Here is a 14,167-nt window from a genome sequence, read left to right as displayed (position 1 = left end):
GAGGCGCTAATTGCATACAGATTTGGTATTGTGAATAAATTTAAATGCATGAAATGTTATTTAATTAAAGAAACTAATTCAGAAAAATAAGATGAAGCTTCTAATTTTGAGATTTGCTGCTTTTTCCAAATCTTAGTCTAGGTTAATTTGATCGTGAAATTTAGAGTACAGCATTGATTTCAACTCTTGAATGCGGGTTTCGTCTTTTTCCATGGAAGATCTTAATACGTCGACTTGCTTTTCCAAACTTTCTTCTGACTGCTCAAGCTGGTCAAGGAGTACAGGAAGGGAAACTTGGAAAAAGGCATCGCCAACCTTTAAAGCTGGAATATCGTCTCCATCATCCTCGTCTAGTAATTCACATTCATTTTTAGCGTCAACAATATCCTCTATTTGCGTTTTTAAATTCTTAATATCAAGTTCTTGAATGGCCTTTCGAGAATGCAACACTGAAAATTCATTTAAATTCCTTTGATCTTCTGCTAGAACAGGAACTTGTTCCATATTTGTTGCTAAGGTGTGTTAGGAGGAATAGTATATAACCCGGTTTCGTTTGTCTTAACAAACAATTGTTGGTGTAGAGATCAATGCGGTCAAGTAGAGGTTTAAGTGGAACAGTTGAATGATATGTCAAAACAGAAGGATTATTAATTAGTATAGTATTTTATCTACAAATTTAAAGAACAAAAGCTATTTTCTACAATTGAGGTCTTCAGATCCGTAATGTTTTTGCTGTCAAATAACAGGTCAAAATTTTACTATAGATTCACAGGGTATTATAAACTAAAACCAGAGAATACGGATTAAATTGACTTTTAATTTAGTTTTAATCATGGGGAATAATATTTAATAAGACAAAGTCTTAGCAAGCATACCCGTTTATAACAGGTTATCTTTAGGATTTTTCGGCATCGTCAACTGCTTTTATTATAGGCTGAGTTAGCGGAGAAAGGACTTGATGAATATATAGCAACCAAAGAGAGAGATACTTGGGATCCTCTTTGTCTATCTGAAGCATTTCGAAATAATCACGCGTACGACATGGATGGATATACCATGCTATGCCTACTGTACCTGGACAGTCCCCAATAGCAAGAGCGTCATATGCTAAATTTTGACTGGATCCTTCTAATAACTCAAAAATCTGTTCCATCTTGGTAAGAGGATCTGATCCGTTTGCATAAGGTTGAAAGAAGAACTGCGGGACTTCGAAGGATGGAGAATCCCTAATCCAGGCGTGCATAGTGATCATTGGATTCATAAGGCTTAAAATATCATCTTCTTCCTGCTCGTATAATAAGGAATCATTTTTATCAAGTAGCTCAGTATGCCATTCTAACTTCAAAATACACTCATCAAACTCAATCAACTCACAAGAAATACCACCTTTCGACAGCTTCTGAGCAAGGATAAGTAATTGAGACTTAAAGCTCATTATTGTCACGGTTAGCCAATTTAATCACTTTATCTTTGCTAAAGCAATAAGTAATTGAAGAAGGAATTATTGTCCCATAAGCCTGGCTACAGTCTGATTGTTCAACGCACTATTCCAATGAGGGCAATAGAGGCAATCACCTGTCAATATATTTGAAGTTAAGTCTCGACAAAAATGGTGTTTCAGTTATTTACAAGTATATTAATTCTACATCTTGCTTCTAAAGTTGACAATAAGAGTATGACAAAACAGTACGTTGGAGTTTACAAAGTTATCCAACAATATAGTGGTACACTGTGTAGTTACTACGTTTTCAACATTTCTTCTCAGCAAATGTAGGATTTCTTAAAAAAATAATTTTTTCGACTAGAAATTGGCGGTAATCAAGAGAAGCTAATGTATAAAAACAATATGTTTGGACTTGGAAAAAAATGAAAAACTAAGGTTTTATATTAGTAATTTCCTCTTAATACTTATACGAGCAAAAGCAAAAGCAAAAGCACTGTTCCAATGGTGCTTATAAAGCCAACTGATCTGTGAAGTAAAATTGAGATATGTGTGTAAAGCTGTTAGCAACATCAATGTCACCATTATATATTGTTAATGGGCATTACGACTTTAATCATATCTGATATGCACATATAAAAGAAATTCTCTTTTAAGGGCATGGAACGTCCTCTCAATTAGTAATTCGGAGACATTCATGTCGTTAATGTGGTTTACCGCACAGTGATTCGACTTTCTTATTGACGGCTGCCAAACACTTTACTTACATATATGTTGTTGTACAGCTTCTTACATCAACGCTAAAATATATATACATTTCCAATTTGAAACATCGTAAGGCGTTGGATCGTTCTTATCAGCGTCTAAAAAAGTAAAGAATTTGTCAAGGTCTATTATTTAATTGCTGTTTTCTTTAGATGCATGCATTATCATCAGGAAATTGATCCGTCTTTATGGTTGATGATTCTCTAAAGGATGCTATAGCAGGAGGAGCTGCTGGATTGGCCTCTTCTCTTGTAGTGGCACCTTTAGATGTAGTAAAAACAAGAAAGCAGGCACAAAAGGCTTTTTATTCAACTGGTGGTGGAAAAAATACAATGGTTTTGGGTGGGACCCTCAGTTCGATGCGAACAATTTTTCACAATGAAGGCATCGCCGGTCTTTATAGAGGTGTTGGACCCATGATGTTAGGTTATCTTCCTAGTTGGTCCATTTATTTTGTAGTCTATGAAAAATGCAAAGTGCTATTTGGGGTAAATAAAAAATACACTTCTCTCCACGAAATTGATTCGTCCAAGGTTGGCATCAAGGCTTCCTTAGATAGTTCTGACAAACAATTTTATCGTTACTGGGGTGGTCAAATCTTTTCTGCGGTTATCGCCGGTGCTGCAAGTGTCACTCTTACTAACCCCATTTGGGTTGTAAAAACAAGGTTAGTCACTCAATCACATCCTAGGGCTTCTTCTTTTGTAGATAAAATTGCTGCGGCTACAACCGTCCAGTTTCGTAATCTTCAAACGGACGCACCATCCGTCAAATGGAGAATGCCTCGCTTTTGGCTCAAGCGTAGGACGAATGTCAAATCTTCTCCATCACAGCATCCAGTGAATCCTCCCACAGGCCCTGCATGTTCACCTGCATACAACAACACATTTGACGCATTTCGAAAAATTTATAAATACGAAGGCCTTGCAGCATTTTACCGAGGTCTTTTCCCCTCTTTATTTGGTACATTGCATGTTGGCATCCAATTTCCACTGTACGAATATTTTAAATCATTTTTGGATGATTTTTTTGGTAAAAAAAGCAACTTTCATATAGTGTTAGCAGCTACTTTGTCTAAAATCGCAGCTTCTACCGTCACTTATCCTCATGAAGTTTTGAGAACTCGGTTGCAGAGTTTGGATGCACCTACACACAACTCGGCTACCTTACTTATTCGAGACATATGGCGTTCAGAGGGTTGGAGAAAATATTACTCTGGCATGGCAACAAATTTTATACGCACCATACCTGCCAGTTCGGTTACCTTCCTCAGTTTCGAAATTGTTCGCAAATGGCTGAACTAATTTATCCGTTGTGTATATACTCAAGAAAACGATCAAAGTCTTTATTTTTTTAACGACAATCCAAGGTTAATCAGTTTCCTTGAGATGTGTGCATGATTTCTAATATTAATTATTACTGTCTCACAGCTGTTAGGTTTTCCTAATTCTTATTCTTACCCCCTCTCATCAATATTTATTTAATAATTACCTTTTATTAAGCATTTGTTTCTTGTGTTACCAGCCCAGCCCTATTTTGAGACTGGATGAAACCCATTCTAGTTTATTTTACTTTAATACGAGTAGCCCCTGTTCGTGGTCATAAGCATGAACGTATCAAGCTTTGAGCTTTATTAGTGTTTTTTTGGTCAGAAATTTCCAATTATTCCCATTCCTATTATACTGAGCAAATTTATAATATTTTAGTGTTCGCCAAATTGAACTAAACTACCTAAAATAAAATTAAATTTTTTTTATATAATTAAAGAAACAGAATATCAGTTTTATTCTATTAGAACGAACTAGGCGCTTCAAATTGATATTGTGCATTTTTTGGAGACCATGCTTTACTTGGTGGTTCCAGTCAAAAAATTTCAAATTTAGACAACAACACATTAATGGCGAAATCACAAAGATCTCAAATAAAAAACGAAGATATATCATTTGTCTCTCAAGAAGATGATTCCTCTAAAAAATTTGTAAAAGATGATAGCGAAAACTCTGAGGAAGAGTTGGAAGACTTGAACAGCGAAGACGAATTTTATCAATCCAATAGTTCTGAAGATGAAATTGAAGAAGAAGTTCAAGAAAGTACCATTGCTGATGACATTGCTGATATCTTAAATCAACAAGTTACTCAAACTGATGAACAAGACACGCCGGTTCTAAGTTTGTCTAAAAAATCTAAAAAAGCTTTACGAAAAAGTAATGCGGAAAAAAAAGACTCTAAACTACGTACTTCTAGAAGACGTGAAAGATTGAGAAAAGAGATGGTTGGTCGTGTTACGAGCGTTGTTGCAGTTAACGCTGAAACAGCAAAAGCTTTATTCACCCATGAACGTGAGCTTCGCCGTATTGCTCGCAGAGGTGTAGTTCAATTATTCAATGCTGTTCGTACTGCTCAACTTCAAAGCTCTTTAAATAGAGAAAACATCTCTGGTGGTCGTACTGCTCGTGAGCAAAAAGTCAAAGAGCTCTCAAAGGCGAGCTTCCTTGACCTCATAAAATCCCAGTAACGGGAAAACTTTCAAAATAGGGCAATACTATCCCAGATCTAGTTTAACACGGTTTTTTAAGGCTTTCTTTTAATGTTTTTCTTTTAATTCTCCTTTTTTCTTTAACATTTGAGGAGATTCTGTACTTTTACTTTGTTGTCTCTGCGAAACGTTTGCTCTTGTACAACTAGTATAGATTCTTTATAAAAGGTATTTAGTTAGGTTTCGTTGGTTATAATTAAATTACTACTCATCATATTTTGTTTAAAACGTGCCTGAAGATACCTATCAATACGGTTAAAATGATGGGTTCGATGGTATCTAATGGATACTTACTGCTATTTACCTGTTGGTTTTTATTTGTATTTGGACTTATGACTATATTTAACTTTGTTGAGATACCACTTTATGTTGATGGCGATGTAAGTTATGATGCTAAAATCTCAATGGCATCGTCGAATATTTTCTGCCAGGGTCATTGTACCAATATGTTTTAATTTCTCTATCTTGTACAAATTTGGTTCTAATATTTTTAACAGGTTTCACCTATTCGTTCTTATTATCCATGTATATTAATTCTGACTTGTACAGTGGTTTTTTTCGTATGGTTATTCTTTAATTGGCTTGGACTCAAATATTTTCGGCATTCTCCAAGCGCTATGCGCCGATAAATTTTTAAAGTAATGAATAAGCATTTGCTCTCCATTTTTCGAAAACCGTCAATCTGTATTATTAAAGGATTGTGAATCAACTTCAAGACTTTTTTAAGGAGTTCAAGCATAATTAGTAAATTGAGGTGTGAACGGTTATCAGATGATTGAGCCATCAAATTTATCTACGATCATTTTCTAACCTGATTCGTTTGATGTTCCATTCAACAAAATCTGTTATACTACTTTAAGCGTAACCCATTTGCTCTACTCGCATCATCTATATGCTACTAAACCAAACCACTCATTGTCAGCTTAATATTAATATTCAGCATAACACAAGTTTCGTCATATATTTAAAAATTCACCTTACTTTTTCATGTTTTAAGTTTTACTGTAAAATCCCACCATTCTTTGTAGAGACCAACATGATTCTTGGCTGTGGTGGTATTTAAGATTTTACCTTGGTGTACCCTATTGCATTCATTTCCACAACGCACCTCTCGACATTCAAGCAGTAATGCTAATCTCTATCATCATAGAACCCTTTATTTGATAATTTTCATTATTTATGAGTCAAGTTTTATCATCATAATTAGAAGATCGGCTGTACAACTTGACTCGACATATTTTACACTGTTTGCGTCTCTCTTTGTAAAAATTCATCCATTGTATAATTGCATTCAAGTTTATTTTAATATATTATTTCAGATTTTCTCCCTTTTATTTAATATGGCGTTGATAGAGGATTTGAATCACTTTATCAATTATTTTCCTCTAGTATTGAGATTATTCTTCTTGGTCGTATTTGGTCTTTATTCTTTCACATTGATATTACATCTATTAGTGATAAATAGGGTCGACGTGTTCTCATTATTACATACTCCGTTGCCTGTCAATCGATCACAGCAAGCTAATGCTCCTCTATGGCAATTGTCATTCTCCCTATCTATATTAGGTACTCTACTTTTCGTAATAGCCGAATCCTTATATTTGATTTCTGGGTCTGATGAATTGGCATACGTCCCCGTTTTTATTTTTGGTGTTATTGTTTTTATGCCTGTACATAAGTTCTGGTTCTTCCAGAGAAAGGTGTTTACTCGACAGTGTCTAAGGATTTTGGGAGGAAGCTACAGACCTGATTACAAATTTCCCGATGTTATATTTTCTGATTTATTGACTTCTTACTCGAGGGTCATTGCTGATCTCTGGCTAGCTGGAGCAATCTTGATTTACGTAACTGACTCACCTAATAACTCTCATAGAAAACAATATGAAAATGAGGTTATTATGTCAATGATTGCAGCGTATCCATACGCTATCCGATTTCGTCAATGTTTGATTGAAAGAAGCTCTGCGGATAATTCATCAGATAAATTTTGGAGTACATTGAATTCTATCAAGTATTTCACTGCTTTTCCAGCGATATTCCTTGGGATTTTTGCAAAGAAAAGATTTAGCTTTCTATGGTTTTTATGGAATACCTCTTCAGCTATAAATTCAACTTATTCATTTTGGTGGGATGTTTCAATGGATTGGAGTCTTCCCTTTTTTAAGCAACCGTTATCAATCCAAAACTGGAAATTTGGGGTTCGGCGTTTATTCCCAACATTCACATTTGCAGTTGTAAGTGCGATTGATTTTGTTTTGCGAATGGCCTGGGTAGTTCGCGTTTTGCCTGAACATCAATCCGCGTTTTTTACCACCGACTTTGGGATCTTTATAATGCAATTTCTTGAAGTTTTCCGACGTTGTGTTTGGGTTTTTTTTCGGATAGAAGCCGAAGCTTCTAAATCATTGGCCTATGTTAACATAAGTGATCGTAGTGACATCCCGACAATACATCCAGATTAAATGGAAATGATTGAAGTTACTATTGTCACATATGTGTAGGTATTACATCTGCAACCTTTTCAAAAAATTTCTTTCTTTAGGGCGTATCAATTTACCGTTCTATTATTTGCTTGGCATATAATATGTTTTTCATTCTTTTATTGCGCTAATGGTTTAATATTGCAAGTACATTGTCATTTGCGGACTTGCAACACAATGGCACCGTCTCGCTGAATTGGGTTTACTTAAAGTAAGAAAGTTACTTAAAATTTTATTATGGATATATACTTTTATTTGTTACATGGGAATCGTAATGGGTTTGAACAAATTTCACCATCTTTTACTGATTAAGTTGTTGAGTCAAAAGTTTAAAACATGAATTTAATAATAAATAAATAAATCAAGCTCTCTTTTTGCATACTGAATAACAAACTAGATCAGTAGACTTTTTTATTGTAAAAACATAATCAGTAAGTATGAAAAGAACCTCCCAAAGAAAACCCCCCAAATTAATCATGCATTTATAGTGTACTCAAATTCCTTCCAAATTTACCTAGACATGAGCATGCTCTATTTATCTACTATCCAAAGAGTTTCCTAAGTGCTCCCGTACCGTTTCCAAAGGATTTGAAACGAATGAAGGGTGCTTCAATATGGCTTGGAACCTTTCGATTTCCTCAACGGTATTTCGTTTCATAGAACTCTTAGTTTGTTTAGAAGATAAACTATCCTTAATTACGGGCTTCAACCTGGAGTTAGCTACCGAAATATCAAGATCAATTTCTGGAAGTACTTCTCCAATCGAAGACACATTGACTTTCAGGTTTTCTCTGGCTTTACGGTTCCGGCGCTTACGAGCCGAAGCAGATATTTTTGGATTAGAAAATTTTTGCTGCCAGTTGAAATGACGGTCTTTCCGTTTATCTTTCTTTGTTTCTTTCAGCGGATCATTGTTGAGCACTTGACTATTCGAAGTAACGGTGGAAGATAACTCGACATTTGGAATACTAGCTTGTTGGCTAGGTTTACCAGAAGACGGTAAACGACTTGATGCTTTTGACGCTAGACTGACTCTTTTTTTTGCTTTTGGCTGTTGTCGTCAGCCAAACGTTTATCTATGGATGAACATACCATGCTAAAATAAAATTGATTGTGAATCAATCGATAAAAATCGTTTTAAATGTTAAATAGGATATATAACCAAAATAATATTTACGATTGGAGTGAAATATCTTGAATATTCGGTGTGCTTTCTGGTTTAAAAATTCACTACAACTATTGGCATCGGATTTAACGGACTGCCCTTGATTGCGTAAGTTGGTTTCATAATATTAGTATTTGAAATGAAAAACTTAACTTACATTAATTTCCATCTTATGTGCAATGAATTAAGAAACAACATTAATTAACAATTTTTATAAATTAAAGCAGTTTTAAATGAATGTCCAACATGGTTCCTAAAGTATTTGCAAACTAAACCCTATAGCCATTTTCCGAATATAAACATTGAAACTTGAAAAGAAAATACATACAAAAATAATTAGGTTAGAGTAACTGGAAGTTACATAAGAAGCCACACAGCCTAGACTTCCTAATCGATATAAAATACTATGAATTAATTACTGGAGCCAGCCAGGCTTGATGGAGCCTTAATTGAAGAAAAGGGAGATAGGGGAGCATTAGAAAACCTTTGAAGAACTTCCCTGTAAATAGAATTTTCAAAAGATTGTATGTCGATTGTTGAAAACGAGTAGCTTTCTTCATAAGCGTCTATAGAAATGCGATTTAAAAAGTTTCTTAATTGAGCGTCCGTTGTGTAAATGCCTAAAGAAGGGGTTCTTGTAGTTGAAGTAAGAATAGAATGTTCGGATTCAACACTGGATTTGTCGTCCTTCTCCGATGCTTGCTCCTGAAGTCGCTCAGAAACCTTTTGTACGAGGGATTTACGGCTAGTTTTTCCGCTCCAATAGACAGCATCTAGTGGACTAAGCATCACAACCCATTCATGTAGCGCAAATTCTTCAAGTTTGAGTGCAGTTAAAAAATCCAAAAGCCTGCATGCGTCTAATAATGTCTCTTTAGAAATGGCAACATTTGGCATACAGTAAGATTTAAAAATGATCAACAATTCGCTAACAACGATTGGCCATAATGGAAGCAAATGCTTCGAAGAGGTCCTTAAAGCTAGAGCTCTAATAAATAAAAACAGGTCCTTTTTTAATACTCCTTCAGGATCAGACGTTATAAGCCGTTTGACAAGGTCAATCAGAGGTGGAAGACTAGGCAGGAAAAAATCACGTGGAGAAGATAACATTAATATTGTGATCCGACATATGTTGCTCTGCCTTGCACCTAGTTGAGTATCCCGAGATGTAAATAAAGTAGTAACGCCTAAATCAGATTTTGTTATGAGATCATTTAATCTAGATATCTCTTGGTACAAAGCTGTGTATATTACTGGAGAAAGCTTTCTTAATTGATCAATATCGAACCTGAACAGTGAATTATCATTAAAAATTTCCCAAAAATCGCGCCTCCATGATTTACTCAAAAACGGATGTTTACTCAACACGAGCAATAAGTCCAAATGATAAGTGGTGAGTGATTCCGGAAATGTCCTAGCCTTTACTAAAGGAGTTATAAATACATTGACGATTGATGTAGCCCAAGCAACTAGTTTATCTTCTTCCTTAGAAAGCTCGGTTATTTTTGGAACAAACTCAGAACAGAAAAAGTCAAGCAAAGAGGGATCTAAGTATTTTACGAATAAATACACGGAGCTAGTTTTCTTTTGTGTTTTGGCAACCTCAAACGTGTCTGCAGCAGCTTTATGATACGCCAGAAAATCTACAGTTAGGTTTGGATCACTTGATTTTCCTGCATGAAATAAGACTGAGGACAATGTTTTCCCCATCAAATCAATAAAGTCTTTTTGCTGGCGAGATTCGCAATAAGTGTTCACGTTTTTTGCAACTTCCAGTAGCATTCGTAAACATACCAGCAAATAGTTTTTAAAGCTGTTTGAGGAAGAAATAATCTCCCGAACAAATTTTGAAATTTCCGTAAAAATCTTAGATGTGTTTTCGCCCTCCACTCTGGAGACGAAGTCAGACATACAGCATAAAATATCGAGTTGTGTAATCTTTGCTGTCAAACTAGAAGGCCCTGCATAACTAGCTATTCCTTCACGTGCAAAAAAAGAAGAAACTAATTGCTTAACAATGTACTGAGGTTCAGAATCACTAAGAAATGAAAATATATCCCATATACACTGGCAACACTCAACATTGTTCTCCAAATAGATTTGTACCAGCGTTTCTACGCATTCAAGAGGTTCACAGAAGTAAAACTCTTTTAATCCCGATAAGGATGCTTCTTTTAAAACCGATGAATCATTCATAAATACTTTTGACGTTTTATCAGCATATGAAGACCGAATATGCCATGAATATGATAAAAATAATGTTTGCAAAGCATCCTGCATAGTTAAAAGCATAGATAATCTCTTGTTGACATCGATGCTAACGCCTGACGACTCCGCTGCAAACACACCAGAAATGACATTTCCGATGATACCATTGGCTTCTAAATTACTTTTCTTGGGGCCGGGTGAATATGTGAATTCCAATAAGGCTGCTGAAACTAACTCGCTAAGCATTTTCAACTTAGCAATAAAAACATCCATGCACGCATAATCTTTTACTGGGTCAGGGTATTTTAGGTACATAGACTCGTGTTGGTCAAGAAATGAATGAACAAATTTGCACAAAGATTGAATGGGATTAACCATCAAAAGTTGAAGGTTTTGTAAAAGAAGAGGTAAAAGCTTCTTTATAGCATGTAGCCACTTTGGCGAAAGTCCTGGATCATCATTCAACATTCCAACCAAAACAAAATTGGACAACAGATAATGCTGTTCAGAGGAAAGATCTATAGTCCCATCTAATCGAGAGAGTAAAAATTCTAGCATTTGCAAAAGACTCAAAATAAAACTTCGATAAGTTGATGAAGGAGAACGCTCAACTTCCTGTACAAGCGCAAACAACCCAACGATTAGACTAGATTCAAATTTTAGAGGGTTTTCCCATATGGAGGTTATTTGGTAAAGCAATCGCAAAGCCCAGGTTTGAATAATATACACATCTGTGCTCGTTTTTATGTTTTGAGGAGTTAATACTATATCTAAGCACAGTTTGACTAAAAAAGCAAGAAATGAAGAGTAAGTTAAAGATTTTTTTTGAATCAAAAGGGCGTCAGCCCAAGTGACCAGGCATAGTTCCTCTACCTGCTTCGCACTCTTAAGTCTTCCTTCTTTAGGATGAAGATCTTGAAAATAAGAAATTATACGAGTGCAAAGTTTTAGAAAATATACACATCGACTAGCTTCACTATTTCTCTGGTCCTCATTTATATTATATCTGGTCATAGCCGTTTCCAGAGAATTGACACTGGTTAGATTGGGAGATAAACTCAATAAATTTTCAGTCATAAGTTCCAAGACACGTAATTGCAAAGAACTTGATGCATTAATCCAATTCATCATTGCTGTATAATCTCTCCCAGACTCATCTTCTAATAATGAATTTAATAAAAGTAATAGGGGCCTGTCAAAAACGAAATGAAACAGAGATTGTTGAGCTTGAAAGTTAGAAAACAGTAAAAAAAGAAAAGAAAACAAGAAAAACTTACCACTCTTCTTTAAAAGATTATAGAAAGGTGTATAGTATATCGTTGGAGCTCTCAGCTCAAGTTGCTCTTTCACAATGCACGTTGAAAAGTACGATTCAATTATTCTAGTTTGAAGTTTCTCTTGGAGGGTCCAAATAACAGATAAAAGCTCCTCTTCTCTGAAATAAGAAAACATACATAGCTCACACCAAATCTACATAGTCAGTACGTTGGATATCATAAGTACTTACCCTATCCAAAATCACATTGACGCAAGCTGTAGAGTTAATCAAAATCCTTGATGGCAATTGCTTTACAAAACTACCAAGGGTTTGAAAACTCCACGAATTATCTTTAAATCCCTGTAAGGATAGATCAAGAAACTCATTTTCAAATTCGGTGTCTGAAGCTTCCTTGATAAGATTAAGAGATATTAATAAAACTTCATGATGAACATGAGAATCTTTTATGTATTGCTTTAACAGTGACAATAACGAACATTTGCATTTTTTATACAAAATCTCATAAGTTAATATGCCATTTTCAAAGTCCGAGTCTAAGTTTAACGTGCATTTCGCATAACTGTCAATAGCAGAATTATTATAATTAAAAAAATTCCAGTCGAAGTTATTCAATAAAATTTTGCAAATAGTCAAAATAGTCATAGAAACCCCATCAACATCAGAGTTGGGAGACGTTTTTTCAAGATGCATAAGTAAGTTTGTGAAAATTATGAATGAATATTCAGTATTTATAGACTCAAAGAAGAAGTTCTGACTGTCCAGGATAAACTTTACGGCTTCCGCAGAATCGCTATTTTCCGTAGTATTCGCAACTATTTTATTGACACAATGAAACAAAAAAGTGTGTAATTCGGAATCGCTAAACTTCATTATTAAGCGTCGTCCGTGATCTACGGCAGATTCATATAAATGCTTTGAATCATCTCTATGAAAAACATTCGTGAGAGTTTCGTAAGAATGCAATACACAGGGTAGTATCTGGCTTTCGACAATTGTAAATAAAGGACGTCGATCAGATAAAGCATATAGAATACGAAAAGCTTTATAAAAAGACATTAAGCTATTCTTGGATGACAGAAGATCTTTTACACCTTCAAAAAATATCGCCATATTTTGCTGTAATGTATTTTCATCAACAGTAATTGAAGAATCAGATATCGACAATTCTGTATCCTTAGACAAACCCATCAACCAAGCATAAAATCTCCTATTTAGAGATAGATCGTTCCTTAAAACTATAGAAGCAACAGACATATGGAGGAGCTTTAAATCGAAAGGCTTAACATCTTTATAGAAAGTTGACTGTATGGGAAAGTAATTAAGGAGTGCATCCATGTATCCTCTTTGTACAAGGATATCATTGTCGCTGATAGCTGCTGCAAAACTTCGAACAACCAACCCAGAATCAGGTTGAATTACTCGTGTTTGTATGTCTTCTTCAGCTAAATTATTACATACACGGAGCAGATAGGCTAAAGCACCCGGCCGTTGACTGGGAAAACTGAGAATAGTAGACCAAATACAACCCCAGGCAAATTTTTCATCATTTAAAACTTTCACCAAGTCATCTAATAGATGGTAAACTTCCTGAGAAGATTCATCGACATCTTCCTCTAAGCCAGATAGAAGAGAAATAAACACAGCTTGAAAACACGGGCGTATCCCAACACCTAGGGAAACGTAATGCTTTTTGATTATATTGATATAATCATGTTTAGTTTTAATTGAAGAAATAGAAAAAAACGGAGTTAAACCATAGGACCATGTAGATAATTCATTTGTGAGAGTCTTGCTTCCGATTATTGTGAAAATGTAGTCGTAGACTTCCAACGTTTTTTTGTGAACACCAGAAGGAAGTCCGGGAGAGAGACACTCGGCCAAAGCTCGTGAAACTAATAAACTACACGGAATATTAACAAACGAAGAGTGAGTTTGCAAAACCTTGATATTAGTCTGTGTATAAATATAAGTGAAATCACTTACCTTGTGCAGCTTTGTTAAAAAGGAGATATAATCGGGCCATTGTTCTACAGTTTGGAATAAAGCTATGCATTTTCGTATGGCGTCTTGGTATTTTCGATATTTAGCATCATTCGAAGCGTCTAAAAGTTAATGTAAGATCATATTAAAATCGTACCAATTATAGTGTTCATAATACGCTCATAAAATACGGGTATAAATTCAATATGACTGCATAGAAACTATTGCACTTGTTGGTTAGTTGGCAAGGCTAGGAATAAGGCTAAGCTACGCTAGCATATATCTGGGGTATAGTGAGTTAGAAGTCTGTGAC

At 35.1% G+C, this 14,167-nt stretch overlaps 8 protein-coding genes and 8 long non-coding RNA genes across 16 annotated transcripts; 9 read left to right on the top strand and 7 right to left on the bottom strand.

Annotated features, from left to right (window-relative positions):
• The first annotated feature begins 102 nt into the window (after window positions 1-102).
• SPOM_SPNCRNA.2206 lies at window positions 103-1,605 on the top strand. The gene has a single exon (NR_191574.1). It is a non-coding gene; the product is annotated as a non-coding RNA (long non-coding RNA).
• On the bottom strand, window positions 133-579 carry pfd4 (prefoldin subunit 4; the record flags this gene model as incomplete). The annotated part of the gene is made up of 1 exon (NM_001018359.3): window positions 133-579. Exon 1 carries the CDS (start codon window positions 502-504, stop codon window positions 133-135), a length of 372 nt encoding a protein of 123 aa, NP_592959.1. The 5' UTR covers window positions 505-579.
• On the bottom strand, window positions 713-1,644 carry atg10 (autophagy C terminal domain family protein). The gene has a single exon (NM_001018358.3). The coding sequence runs from the start codon at window positions 1,433-1,435 to the stop codon at window positions 896-898; it is 540 nt and encodes a 179-aa protein (NP_592958.1). The 5' UTR covers window positions 1,436-1,644; the 3' UTR covers window positions 713-895.
• Window positions 1,588-2,287, bottom strand: SPOM_SPNCRNA.656. Its single transcript, NR_151020.1, has one exon. It is a non-coding gene; the product is annotated as a non-coding RNA, possible alternative UTR (long non-coding RNA).
• On the top strand, window positions 2,241-3,911 carry yea6 (NAD+ transporter). The gene has a single exon (NM_001018357.3). The coding sequence runs from the start codon at window positions 2,395-2,397 to the stop codon at window positions 3,508-3,510; it is 1,116 nt and encodes a 371-aa protein (NP_592957.1). The 5' UTR covers window positions 2,241-2,394; the 3' UTR covers window positions 3,511-3,911.
• On the bottom strand, window positions 2,280-5,081 carry SPOM_SPNCRNA.655. The gene has a single exon (NR_151019.1). It is a non-coding gene; the product is annotated as a non-coding RNA (long non-coding RNA).
• rrp15 (rRNA processing protein Rrp15) lies at window positions 4,088-4,737 on the top strand. The gene has a single exon (NM_001018356.3). The coding sequence runs from the start codon at window positions 4,104-4,106 to the stop codon at window positions 4,719-4,721; it is 618 nt and encodes a 205-aa protein (NP_592956.1). The 5' UTR covers window positions 4,088-4,103; the 3' UTR covers window positions 4,722-4,737.
• On the top strand, window positions 5,003-5,371 carry SPOM_SPAC227.19C (uncharacterized protein; the record flags this gene model as incomplete). The annotated part of the gene is made up of 2 exons (NM_001355979.1): window positions 5,003-5,122; window positions 5,240-5,371. The coding sequence occupies 2 exons, from the start codon at window positions 5,003-5,005 to the stop codon at window positions 5,369-5,371; spliced, it is 252 nt and encodes an 83-aa protein (NP_001343065.1).
• A 470-nt stretch (window positions 5,372-5,841) lies between these two features.
• erd1 (EXS domain-containing protein) lies at window positions 5,842-7,610 on the top strand. Its single transcript, NM_001018355.3, has one exon. The coding sequence runs from the start codon at window positions 6,083-6,085 to the stop codon at window positions 7,202-7,204; it is 1,122 nt and encodes a 373-aa protein (NP_592955.2). The 5' UTR covers window positions 5,842-6,082; the 3' UTR covers window positions 7,205-7,610.
• On the bottom strand, window positions 6,208-6,781 carry SPOM_SPNCRNA.2205. Its single transcript, NR_191573.1, has one exon. It is a non-coding gene; the product is annotated as a non-coding RNA (long non-coding RNA).
• On the bottom strand, window positions 7,461-8,431 carry slx9 (ribosome biogenesis protein). Its single transcript, NM_001018354.3, has 2 exons — window positions 8,315-8,431; window positions 7,461-8,273 (listed from the first exon to the last, which is right to left on the bottom strand). The coding sequence occupies exons 1-2, from the start codon at window positions 8,315-8,317 to the stop codon at window positions 7,758-7,760; spliced, it is 519 nt and encodes a 172-aa protein (NP_592954.1). The 5' UTR covers window positions 8,318-8,431; the 3' UTR covers window positions 7,461-7,757.
• On the top strand, window positions 7,634-8,527 carry SPOM_SPNCRNA.2204. The gene has a single exon (NR_191572.1). It is a non-coding gene; the product is annotated as a non-coding RNA (long non-coding RNA).
• Window positions 8,528-8,560: 33 nt separating this feature from the next.
• On the bottom strand, window positions 8,561-14,106 carry dop1 (family protein DOPEY). Its single transcript, NM_001018353.3, has 5 exons — window positions 14,012-14,106; window positions 13,858-13,976; window positions 12,103-13,815; window positions 11,873-12,065; window positions 8,561-11,821 (listed from the first exon to the last, which is right to left on the bottom strand). The coding sequence occupies exons 1-5, from the start codon at window positions 14,025-14,027 to the stop codon at window positions 8,799-8,801; spliced, it is 5,064 nt and encodes a 1,687-aa protein (NP_592953.1). The 5' UTR covers window positions 14,028-14,106; the 3' UTR covers window positions 8,561-8,798.
• On the top strand, window positions 8,750-9,199 carry SPOM_SPNCRNA.2203. The gene has a single exon (NR_191571.1). It is a non-coding gene; the product is annotated as a non-coding RNA (long non-coding RNA).
• Window positions 9,249-10,127, top strand: SPOM_SPNCRNA.2202. Its single transcript, NR_191570.1, has one exon. It is a non-coding gene; the product is annotated as a non-coding RNA (long non-coding RNA).
• Window positions 10,242-11,240, top strand: SPOM_SPNCRNA.2201. The gene has a single exon (NR_191569.1). It is a non-coding gene; the product is annotated as a non-coding RNA (long non-coding RNA).
• Window positions 14,107-14,167: the final 61 nt, after the last annotated feature.

The sequence above is a fragment of the Schizosaccharomyces pombe genome (assembly GCF_000002945.2).
Source record: "Schizosaccharomyces pombe strain 972h- genome assembly, chromosome: I".
In the NCBI taxonomy this organism is placed as follows: Eukaryota; Fungi; Ascomycota; class Schizosaccharomycetes; order Schizosaccharomycetales; family Schizosaccharomycetaceae; genus Schizosaccharomyces; species Schizosaccharomyces pombe.
Note: the sequence above shows the minus strand (reverse complement) of the source record. Positions and strands in the feature narration are given on the sequence as shown.